The sequence below is a fragment of the Glycine soja genome, chromosome 15 (assembly GCF_004193775.1).
Source record: "Glycine soja cultivar W05 chromosome 15, ASM419377v2, whole genome shotgun sequence".
NCBI lineage: Eukaryota > Viridiplantae > Streptophyta > Magnoliopsida > Fabales > Fabaceae > Glycine > Glycine soja.
This window is the reverse complement of record NC_041016.1, coordinates 21,004,698-21,017,922: the sequence shown is the minus strand read 5'-3', so window position 1 is coordinate 21,017,922 and position 13,225 is coordinate 21,004,698. Positions and strand designations below refer to the sequence as shown.

Genomic DNA, 13,225 nt, shown 5'->3' with positions numbered 1-13,225 from the left:
CTCACTTCGCTACATCTTAGTGATGGTAGGGATGCCATTATGCCAACACAGTGAATGGAACACAATGACAGAGCAATATGCAGTGGCTTAAATTCCCTTCCAACTTGTAAGAATTTACGAGGAGCAATAAAATATAACAAAAACATACAAACCAAAAATGCACGAGACATAAATTACTTGAATGTTAGAGATTGAGATTATAATCCTTCATTATAAATAGATGAACAAGGAAGAAAAATTGTAGGAAAACCAGATAAATAACAAGGAGAAATCACAATATTCAAAATAGAAAATAAAATAGTATTACGTAAATCTCAATACATAATCCAATGGTGGAAAACAACAGGGGTACATAATGACACCAAAATTCAATATTAAGTCCCCTGCAAGTTACATAATTCTCTTGTTACTAGTCAACTACATCTAGTTGCTTATATAATTTTCATAATAACATCAATAAATTAAGATAAGTTCAAAGTATAGTCACCTGTAGTAAATGTTATATAATCATTGATTGATACAAAGTACCCTCCTAAATGCCGGCAAGCTTACCCTATTATCTTTGCATATACATGAACTAATAACACCATCTACCTAATATTTGCTAGATAGAACAGTGAGCATTTTGTGCCGAACATCTGAAGTGAAGGTAAACCTTCCCTACATATTTTGATGACAGCTACTATCACAGATGTATATACTTAGAACTAAAGACTTTCAAACCCAAAAAACAAAAGTGCAGGCCTACTGCAAAGAATACCTGATATACAACATTAGATTGACCCATACTCCAATGATTCCCAGCTGAAGGGCTGGAATACATAATAAACTTTGGGTGAGCTTTTGAAGAGCAAAGCTACACAGACACACACAGCTGCAATGGCCACCATTGACAGCATTGCTGGCCTGAAAACCAGTGCCCTTCTCATGCCACCATACACCAGCTTTTGCTGGCATAGCCCACAATGACGCATTGCGGTTGTTTCAATTTTCTCAGTCTGCAAACTTAAAACTTTTGATGATCTGTGCCCATCTGATTGCTTCTGCTTTGTGTTACTATCTACAAGGTTGCCTGGGATATCAAGCACGTGTTGTGGGTTTTTGCATGTGTTGCTTGTTTTCCTCTGGACAAGTTGAATGTAAGAATAGTAGCCCCGCAGGGATGCATAGTCATAGGGGGTCAAACCTGTAGCGTCCTGAGCACTTTTCCATGCCTCACTTCCCACCTGAACATGACAAACATAGGAGTAAAATATTTTATACTAAACCCTGCCACATGTAATTTAATTAATAGACAATTAACTGAATCCTGAACAAGAGCTTGCTCAAGAAGGTGAAAAGTGGGGAACAGGGAGTGTGCTTTTAAGTATTAAAAGAATAACGGGAATGTTTATTTCCCATATTTGACCTTTTCTTTTTAAATCAAGCAACATTATTGTTTCTTGAGAATTTTTTAGCTATCTTTAATCTTTCTCAAAAATTGTTCCCACGGAAGAAGTGTGAATCTAACAGTTGAAAAAAAAAATTACTGCAATAAAAATACTACGTTACTCTTATGACCAATCAAATAGATTTTAGTCATTTTTAAGAATCATGATTCTTAGAATTTATGATTTTCAGATATAAAAAATCTTTCCTTATACCAAACATCCCTCTAAGGGGTGTTTGGAAGAGCTTGGAGCATATTTGAGCTTACCTTATCCTAAGCACCAAATAGGCGTTTAGAAGCTTATAAAAGTGGTTTTATGACCCTTCTCAATTCTTTTTTAACTCATTTCAATAAATTTCACGGTGAAACTTATCAAAAGAAGCACTTAATAAATAAGCGATTAATCTTATGTTTACCTAATGTTCCGTAAATGATAATATAATTTTGGATTTCAAAACATAAGTAGAGGCAAGCAAAAATTGCATGCGAAGGGATTTTGCTCCCTTCCCCTCTTGAAAATTGAACTAAACAATTAAATTTTAAAAGAATCTCTCCTCTTCCCTCCCCTACATTTCCCCCCACCCCCAACCAAACTCTAGGTACAGTTAAAAAATGAACAGAATATATATGATACAAACAGAAGAGAAGGAAGTGAATTACCATTCCTGGATCATCAGTTAATGCATCCAATACATTCTCTGAGCCATGCATACTTGCTGCAACATGAAGGGGAGTCAACCTGGCAGGCCCAACAGTATCAGGTCTGAATAAGAATCTGTCAGGGGACTTGTTGATTTGCTTCTCATTACTGTCTCCACCATCTGAAGCCTTAACTGGCACAAATTTTAATAGTAGTTCAACCATAGGTCGGAAATTTCTTTTTACTGCTTTGTGTAGAAGACCCATCTCTAACAAAGCTAACTCAACAGAGGCATGATCTCCGGTATCAACAGTGCCCTCAAAGACAATGTTCAAGAGCTTTTTCATCACAGCACACCAGTCATGGTCCATAGAGAAGCCAACAAGCCACATGAATCGATTAAAATGGAAGTTATCTTGGACAGGTGCCACAGGACCTAGCCTAACTTTCACGCGACTTCTATGAAGGAGCCAACCCATTTCTTGTATGAAATACAATGCTTGAGTCTTTTCTTCCATTAGTTTAGTTTTTATTTGGATGTCATCAGCAGTCTCTGCTGCCTCAATGACATTCTCCAGCTTACAGATCTCTGAGCAAATTTCTTGCTCTGCAACTATGAATGGAAAGGAACAGCTGCTAAGACCATTGTCTTCCACCTGAGTAAAGATATCATATCATATATGCAAATATAACTTTTATCTGATTTGTGCAGAATATCTTTTATCTGATTCTAATACTTGACAAGTGTCTGCTTTATCATCAGAAATCATCTAACTACATGCTTTTTGAGGATAGATTACTTGCCTCCATTCAGCCATTTCTTAAACCTTTTCTAAATGATTTGAAAATTTATAGTTTAGCATCAGGAATAAAGCATCTCTTATACATAAGGGGAGAGGTGATGTCAAATTAGGACACACTCTCATTTATAGATTGATTTTCAACAATTCATAACAGAACCTAACACTATACAGGACCTTCAGAGTTTCTTAAAGTCACCAAATACCAGGCATCAACAGCAGTATATATCCAATCATTGAGATAAATTAATGAAGTCTCAAAAGCATGCTCCAGTTTCTTCTGAGCTTCAGCTAAGATAAAGAAGTCCATATTGAAGAAAAGAAAAATTACTTCATGAACTTTGCTGAAAGGAATGCCAGCGCAAAAAACATATTTTCAAAAATAATTATGACCATGAGTAGATACCACCTCGATAAACCCTCTTCCAGTCACATTCGGTACATGACAAGAGAATCTGAGATGCTGAAGCTCATGATGTCCATTGGCTGCGTCAACACTGTCAATCAAATCATAACAATTATCTTGTACCAGATACTTCCCTTCAAGTGCACAGAGCAACCTGAAATCAAAAGGAATGGATTAACTTGGTCCAATTGCAGTAAACAAAATCCAGAACATGGATCTTCTTCCCTTCCCAAATCTATGATGTATATAAGAGTTGTCTAGCAAGGTCTCTAATCTTTTGCCATGCGGATTTTGACAGTGCCATTTGGCAAGAACTGATATATTTTTCAATTTATCATTAACACTTAAATTTTCAAAGCCAATATCTATTATATTCATTACTTTTTATCTCTTTCTTAAAAACTTCATGTTTATCTCTTTCTTTCTTTTCACCAAATTATCCATTAAATTTAGGTTAGAATGTAATTTTAGTCCCTCTATTTTAAAATTGTGATATTTAGTCCTTTATTTTAAAAAATCAGTGATTTTGGTTCCATCATCCAATTCAATGCGTTGACTGTTAAAAGTTAACATTGACTTATAATTTTATTTTTTTAATGAACTGAAATGTATTTTAATCACAAAAAATAAAAATAAAAGAAAAGGGACGAAACAATTCTCGGACTCGTAACAAGATCTTGTTGTGTATTCCAAATCTTCGCTGAATAGGTAGTGCCAAGTTCCTTCAAAAGAAAAGGTAATGCCAAATATTCTAATCCTAAAACCATGGTTGCTGGTATCAAATCTTCTAATACCTAAAATCCATCTTCAAACGTAAACAACACGAACTAGACGAACCGGAATCCCCCTTACTCCACCAACGTCACCCACCGCCTTGTCCACCATGCGAGACCCACCACCTTGTTCTCCTTCGCTAAACACAACGTGTATAGTGCAGCCGCCGCATGCTTCTTTCACGCAATCCCCAACTTCTAGATGCTTCATCAGAAGCAAAATCGCCCCCACCCTTTTGTTCTCGTCGCAAAGAGAGAGATTCAAACTTGCGATTATCATGCTTTAACCAATCTGAGTGTTTGATGAAATCCAGGGTTTTTTTTTTACAGATGAAATCAAGGGTTTAATAATTATTTTATCAAGGTTTTTTTTTGGGTACAATGTCACTTTTGGTACAATTTTATCAAGGGTTTAATCATGGTTAATAATCTCTTTTTAATTTAAATACATTTAAGTTCATTAAAAAAAACAAAAATTATACAATCAATGTTAATTTTTAACGGACAACACATTGATTTGGATGAAGGGAGCGAAATCATTGATTTTTTAAAATACAAGACTAAATGTCTCAATCTTAAATTAAAGGATCAAAATTACGAATGGAATAAAATAGAGAAAAAAATTATATTTTAATCTTAATTTATTATATTATTTTCTTCTCTCTTAAAATATATATACACTTCAAAAAAATGTGAAAAATTATTTTCTAAATTTTATTCAGGATTACATGTTGATTGAACAATCAATCATTAATAATTATATTTATTTATTTGTATAACAATGTTAAATTCATATTTAAATGATTAAAAATACATTTACCTTACATTATAACAAATATTAATCACATAACAAATATCAGTATTTCTTTTCCATTTTCATCAAATATATAAATTAGATATATTTTTTTCAATCTTTTTAGCAATAAATTCAAAAATATTATTAAATTAAATAATAAAAGAATAAAAATCATTGTATACACGATGAATGTTATAAAATAAATCATAACATCCCTTAAATAATTGGTATAATTTTTTATTACAACACAATAATTATACGTTTTATTATCTATCATCTCATTATTATAAATTTTACTGAAAAAATATCGAACAGTATTTATTTAATTAAATTTTGAATGTTTGATTGATAATATTTGTATGATTAGATAATTTTATTTTTTTAAAATTTCAAATATTTAATTAAGGCTGAATTATATTACTAGATGGAAATTATTTTTAATAAAACAGTAAAAAATATTAAAATTTAATTTAACAATATATTGATAAATATTGGATTTACTTAAATATCAATTTTTAAAAGCAATTATTTATAAGGAGTTACTTAAAAGTGCAAACATGTCAAATGAATTGTGAAATAATATCACACTTTATTCAAATAGAAAATCGTGAGAATTATATTATAAAACTTAATCAGGTGAAATTATTATAGAAATTCATTTTGATTACAACTCATGATTTTAAATATCACCAATAATTAAATACGTGAAAAGAGAAAAATGTTTGTTGGATATTTATATACAATCTAATTAATATAATACATACTTCTTTTATCCTGTTTTTTTGGAACTTAAGTTAAAGGGCATTAAATACACACTGTTAGATACTTTTAATTGCTTAAAAAATAAATATTAAATATTTATAAATATAACAAATACTTTATTTTATTTTAATAAAAAATTATACTTATTTACTCAACTTATACATGATGTACCAAATAAAATATTGTTAATAAACATTGGATATAAAGGAAGTGAAAATCACTTGAATTTTATTTATAACATTAGTTTAAAGATCATTTTATAAATTTCAAATGAAATCATGGTATATAAAATATTCATTCTAAAGTAAATAATTAATTTTTTTACAAAATTCTTTTCAATGATTAATACTCTCACACTCAACCTTTAACATTTTATATATATAAATAAATAAATTTTCTCATTATAAGTATGTTTTTATCTTATGTTTCATTATATTTATTTTACCATACAACACACAAGTGATAAACTGGTCAGGAAAAACAATACCCTGGACATTTAAGTAGTGTGTGTGTCTCTCTCTCATCCATTTTCAAAACTGTTTCAGACTTTCAGTGCCTGGAAAAGTATTGCATAACATTAACCATATGAAGTTAAATTTTGTTTGAAAATTCTATCTAATCCTATTACCCAAGATCTAAGGCATACAAAATATCTACAACAAGCAACAAAAACATTTATATGCTTTTTTGCTTTTTCCTAATTTCTTCTTATGAATTAGTATGTCCTGCAGTATAATAACTGAGGTAAGTATAGCTCAACATATGCCTCTGCGGCTCCAACTACGCTCTTCTAGAGCAAGAACCTCATAAGTCTAAACTAAACAAATTCAAATCATCAAGCGTATAGAGATTTACCTCGAGTTAGACAGCAAAAAATTGAATCCTTTCAAAACAAATTGAGCACAAGAACTAGCAGAAACAGCAAGTGGTTTAACGCATAAAATTTGACAACTTTGCGGACTTTTGAGGCGCAATGGTGCATCTAAGACCACCTGACCTGCAGGAGAGATTTATGAAATGCAATATACTCTAAATAAGATCATAGAAGATTTTAGTGCTAATTGAAATATAATCAATTGAGAATAATGCAGACAACATGCCGAGATAGAGAGCAAACCATTATACAGAAAAGCTACAGAATGCTGCACTCTTGTATATATCCATCCTGTTCTCCAGAAACAATCATTAGACGCGGCAAGCTTTCTCAAGCTGGGTCCTAGATTGTAGCATAGCTGCATTATGAAATAGTAATAAATAAGCATATTTAGTATTGTTCCCATTGTTCCAGTAGGCAACCTATATATGATATTATATCAAATTATACCTCTTCCCAAGCAGAATTTTCTAGGCGGAGATATATAGTCAACATGATACAACCTGGCCTTATATAGCTCTCTATCTCTGTGGGACTGTGGGATAACCAGTTAAGGATCTGGTAATCAAAGAAAAACATAAATCAAACACTATACAAAAAACAGTGTAGTGAAATTGTTTATAGCAATTTCAAGGCGGCGATGAAGTACCTGTGATCGGAGAGCATGGGGGAAATCATTTGGAGCCTTGCCAAATAGTTTGAAAACAATTCGATCTGTGCGACTCTGTAAACAGAAAACAAACAATAACATGTCAATAAATACAATCTTTTGACAGGCCACCAGAAAACAAAATTACACTATACATGGTAACCTATTCCCTGTATATTCGAATTGCAAAATACAAAAGCATGACTTTCAAAAATTTACATCAGCCATCAGGTATCCAATTCCATGGATTTGCTATGGCTGAGAAATCTACATGAATATTTGGATAAGATTATAAATAAATAAACCAAGAAAATAATGAATTGTAAGGTTGTTTCCCAAATAAACATAATATACCAATCCAAGCATGCTTTATAGTCTATACATAAAAGTAATAGGAACATTACAAACTTATACAGAAATGAGGAAATGAATCCAAAATATTAAAATAATATACCTGAGCTTCTCCACTAGAACTAGATGGTGACTGGGTAGAGGTTGAATCTGAGTTTCTACTTGTCTGTGGTGGACTTGACTTGAGAGAGTCACATTGGACCAATAAAGGATGATCAAGAGACCCATTTCCTGAAGGCAGAGGAGGACGACAATTCCTCGTGTTCTCAACATAATCCTGTACATCATCATATACATTATTCAGGTCAATATTACTTAACCCAATTCTTCCAACTGTAGTCTGTGCTGCAATTGATTGTGGTGGAAGGCTATCCATTGACAGAAGTACATTTGTGGACAGTGGAACTGAAGGAGATTTTAAACTTCCTACTTCATCATTGCCTGAAGCTATACATTCTTTAGCCATATCATTAGCAGGAGTCGTCTCACATTGTACCAAAGACTCTGGAGGGTTCCGATGGATTAGACCATCATCCATTTTGATAGAAGAATATAAAGGACTGGACGGTTCAGGACCATTTGAATTTGTGTTTGGAACATTCTGTGCAGCTCCAGATGTCCCAGCTTTTACCAAATCTTGAGATCCCTCCAATAAAGACACTATATTTCTTCCATTAATTGTACCAGTCAGACTTGCTAGGTTCCTCAGCAGATGTGATAGAACATCCTGGTTCCTCATATTATCCGAGCCATTAGCTGCAATTTTTAGAAGGTAGAATATGTTGAGTCAAATAAGTATGCAAATAATGAAATCCAACATTACAGAAGATAGACATAAAATATTCAAAAGCATAGATAATTAGAATAAGTTCAAAAGGAAACTTTCATCTTTTCCAACAAATATTTCAGCAGAACACACACTCACTAGAAGGCTAAACCTTCCAGCTTTCTAGTTATCCAATATTTGTGTGCCCAAAACATGGAAAACAAACCAAAATAGAAATGAAATGATAATGATAGTACAGTGAATCACTATTCTGATTATCAATCCGGGCTAACTTTCATTACCCAAATGATTTTCCCATCCTTTTGGCAATTGAAATTCCGTAGTAGAGAAAAGGAGTTGAGCTTTCAATACCATGGGAAAAAAAATAGACCCATAACATCATCATAGCAACTAGCAAGTCCTTCATTTAAATAAACCCTATTAGAATCATTAAATTGTCACTACAATCAGGCCACACATTATATTCATAACTTAAGATAACACATTCCAAATCATCCCTGTTAGCATTATCAATTCAACACTGAATTACCTTTTAAGATTTTACTAATTCACCTTAAAGTCATGAATGTTGGGCACCTAAACTCACTAGTTACAATAATACTAAAATACTACTAAATGCAGAGATTCAAGTGCAGAGAGCCTATGCTTGAAAAAAAAAAAGCAAATCATATCAAACAATAAAAGATACTTTATAAACATCAAGCATTATGTTAAATTTTTCTGGTTTTTTTTACAAATAATACTATTAATTTCCAGCTAGTTGAATAAGGAAAACAATTAATGAGACAACCAACCTAAAGAATCCCGTTGGTCCTTAAAATTAAAGTGGGGCCAGTACTAAATTCCAGGATTAGAGTTCTAATTCTGAATGATAATTCCTAGAAAATATAAACAACTATCTACTGCCCTTCTCAACTCTTAACCAAAGCACGAATCTTATTTCCAAGAAACAAGAATAAATAAGATGCAATCTACATCCCACATACATATTATATAACAACTCTAGCCACCTAGGTTTAATACTTCAATAACCATCACCTCCACAGCCTCCATAGCTTGCCACCACTACTTGGTTACTTGCACCACTGCTATCCAATCTACTGTCTTTATTTCATATATCAAACAAGAAAATTAAAGCTAAGCTCAGACTATAGTTTCATTTCACAATTTATTGTGCTTTTGCACAATAGCAAGGTTACTACCATGTGACTTGGTGGCCATGGGTTCCAGTGACTGAAATAACCTCTCCACTCATGAGTGTAACATAAGGCTGCTTATATCTGACCCTCCCCCACATCCCAAAATAGTGTCCAACACACTAGGCAACTCAATTCATCGTGCAATGCCCGTCTAACTCAGAAGTTCATAATGTTAGCTATATATAGGCAACATTTCTTGAAGATAATAATTAGTTGTTGTCTTTTCCATTTTGCCCCTTCAGAAGATTTATTTATGGTACAAAAGTTTCAGCATTAAAGCATAAACCACAATTTCGAAGATATCAATTAACGCTTGTCAGCAAGGTGTCGTCCATGCAGAAACTTCCACCTTTTTCTAAAAACAATTATTACAATAATCAGGTTGTCTCATACAGGGGATATACAGACAAAACAACAAGCCCATAAGCAGCCTAATAAATAAATTAAGGTCATGAAGAATGCCAAGTAGATATATCTCTGAACACACAAACTCACAATGCATATTGGACAGTATCCTTAGCAGACTCATTAACAAATAGCTACTGCCCTTTTCTTCATTCAGAGAGCCTCCATTAACTACAGTTGCATCAGGATGCGTTTTCCTCCTCCTTTTATTGTGGCCTGCCAGACGCCTACGACAGCTTCTCTTCCCTTCATCAAATTCTTGAAGAACATGAAACCTGACATAATTTTAAACAAGTTGTACCAACTGCTAAAGAAAAAATGTTCAAATTAAAAATGCACGGAGAGCTGGTTTTAAACAATCAACTACAAGTAACAGGGTTGAAAACTTTACACCACACAGACCCCAGATTTGTCATCCATATATGTTACAAAATGTTAATATGATGAAAAGATCATAAATACAAAATTAGCTCCCCAAGAAACTATAATTGCATAACCTAACTAACCTGCTACACTGTTGACAGAATCTCTGCATAACATTTCCAACTAGTGCCTGGGTAGCCTTAGAATGCATATCACAAACTTTGTGGCGACGGTGGTAATCCTTCACATTGCTAAGATCAGCCCTACAATCTTCCACCTGACAAACAGCCCGGCTCGAAGTACTCGCAGTCAGCTTTGTCTTCTTCCCACTTTTTTCCTCCCCTTCCATGATAGGGTATACTTGACCCCCAAGGTTCAAATTAAGAGAACCAGCTCCATCATTCATCTCCACCCCTCCTTCATCAATAACACCTCTCCTCCTCTTCTCCAATTCTCTCTTTCCCTCACCAAGGTTAACATCATCATATGCAGAAGACAAATTGTTAGAAGCATCACCACTTACAAGAATTTCAGGATCAGCAGGGAACAACTCACGGCTCCTGCAATCTGATGGCACTGAATTAAGTTGCCTAGCAGTGAAAAGATCCCCATCCCACTTCCAATCATTCAAATCCCACTCCAAAGTTCTCTTCCCAACACTCTTCATCTCAGGCACCACAGGTCCATACAAATACTGGTTTTTCCCCTCTAATCGAGCCTCCATTAATCAAAATTCAAAAAAAGAAAACCAGAAAAAAAAATTCAGCAAAATCACAACCACCCAGATTCCAACTCCACCAGACCACAACACCCAATTGGAGAAATTACAATAAAAACACAAAAGACTACAAACCCTACCTCCAAAAACACTAAATTTAACCACCCAGAAACACCAAATAACAACAACAACAAACAAGCTGAGCCCACATGGATCCAAACAACAGCTACACACCCAAAACCAGCAAAGATGCCAGAATCAACCCTCAAACCATGGAGAAGCAACCCAGAATTGCAAAATCCAGACTTGCTGCATCATTTCACATGGGTCAAGAGCTCAATGTCACGGGTTTTGAAAAGGGGTGGGAGAAGTTTGCATCAAAAAGGGATGGGAAATTGAAAGGAAGAGAAGAAGAGAAGCAAAATTAGGAAGTGGAGAGAGATGGGGAGAAAGAAGAATATATAAGGTAGCCACAGAAAGCATGCGTCAAACAGAGGGAAATTAGGAAAAGGTTAGGAACGAATGTGATGAAAATGCTGTTTCTGTGCGGAGACAGTGCCTGTCTCTCTCTGTGTCTCTCTCTCTCTTAATTTGTGTGTGATACCATGGCAAAGGAATCTTAGAGGCTATAAACTCTTTTTTCTCTCTGGTAAAACTGAAATCAAGAAATTGTCAAAAAAGTATGAAACATTATATGCACACACTGACCGAGGGAGGTAACTACTGACTACGTTCATACGTTGCCATTGTTTTACTGAATAGTTCAAAAAAAAAAAAATAGATGTCTTCTTATCAATATTTTTGTTTATTAAAAAAATACAATAATAGATTATATATTTTTAAACAGTAAATAGTGTATGAGCATTAGGATTCTACTTTTTTTAAGAGACATTAGGGTTCTACTTGTAATTTTGTTTTCTGTTGTTATTTTCTGTTTTTATTTCTTTAATTACAAAATTGTCACTTTGTTTTTATTCAGCTTCTGTTTTTAAGGATTTGTATAGGAAATTTTGTTGTCTGTTTTCTACACAAATTTTTGAAAGCAAAAACAGAATGAAAAGATAACAGTTTTATAATTAAAAGGTGAAAATAGAAAACAGAATGAATAAACGCTCTCATTCTCAGCTAATTACAAACTAACCTACATGATAAATTTTCATTTGTTTTATAATAACTATTTTAAGAATTATATAATTGATAGTTTCAAATTGGTTTGTTAATATAGAAGAATTTATAGTGCATAGAAAATATTTTTTTAAGATATTAGATATTCATATAACTCATTTTATAAAATATTAACAAGACTAAATGGATGATATAGCAAAAAGAATAAACATTGCTCTTTTTTAAGAAAGATTCATGTATAAAGTTTAATTTGCATATATTGTAATAAGTTGACAACATATTTTTTTGTAAAAGAAAAAAAAGTCCACAACGTAAGTGTTAGGAAACACATGGGCAATCATATTATCGATATGTTATCATCCAATGTCATGTTAGTAAAATCTATTAAATATTTAATGAAAGACAGACAAAGGAAATAAAATTGCACAAATGCAATACTTGGAGGACCCAATTCATGAAATTGGAATCCCAGGAACCAAAATTGCACAATTACAATCCTTTAGAGACTAAAAGTGCAATTAAGTCATTTTATAAAATGTTAGAAATTACTTATATTGATGAAGAATTAATATCAGAATTTAATTAGGATGTATGGCAATGTTTAGCACAAGTGCAAACAAAAAAAAAGTGATTATGTACCAACAGTCTCGAGGAAGTGAGTTGGTCCCTTAATGGTGATTTCTCATGTTCCATGTGAGAAAGGTGTATTTGCAAGAATTCTAATGTTCAAGTCAATTTAGTTAGAATCAAGAGGTTAAAGATGAAATAACATGTCCCTTTTTTGGTTAATTTTGGGTTTTTGTAACCTTTTTCTCTTTACTATTGGATTGTATTTGATCTATACTAAGATACAACCCGAGGAGAATAGCACAAGACAAACACTTAAGTTACTTGACAACTTTTTATTTTTGCATTGTTTGGTGTACAATGGACAACACAAATAGTAATATAATGGGAAATTGATTGCAATATGTTTTTTAATATTAATTATCTTAATACAATTCATATGATGGCGGCAACAACAACACTAGAGGCAATAGTGACGATGAAGGAAAAAAATGTTGTGATGGCAACTACAACAGGTAATGGTGACAACAACAATGATGGTGACAATATGATGATAATGATGATGAAAATGGCAATGGTGG

The 13,225-nt window shown here is 33.0% G+C and overlaps 1 protein-coding gene across 1 annotated transcript; it reads right to left on the bottom strand.

The window, feature by feature from the left end:
* Positions 1-333: 333 nt before the first annotated feature.
* Positions 334-11,617, bottom strand: LOC114388649 (squamosa promoter-binding-like protein 12). Its single transcript, XM_028349250.1, has 10 exons — positions 10,378-11,617; positions 9,962-10,146; positions 7,584-8,236; positions 7,130-7,204; positions 6,931-7,038; positions 6,724-6,838; positions 6,462-6,603; positions 3,279-3,429; positions 2,090-2,725; positions 334-1,226 (listed from the first exon to the last, which is right to left on the bottom strand). Exons 1-10 carry the CDS (start codon positions 10,956-10,958, stop codon positions 774-776), a joined length of 3,099 nt encoding a protein of 1,032 aa, XP_028205051.1. The 5' UTR covers positions 10,959-11,617; the 3' UTR covers positions 334-773.
* Between the last annotated feature and the right edge of the window lie 1,608 nt (positions 11,618-13,225).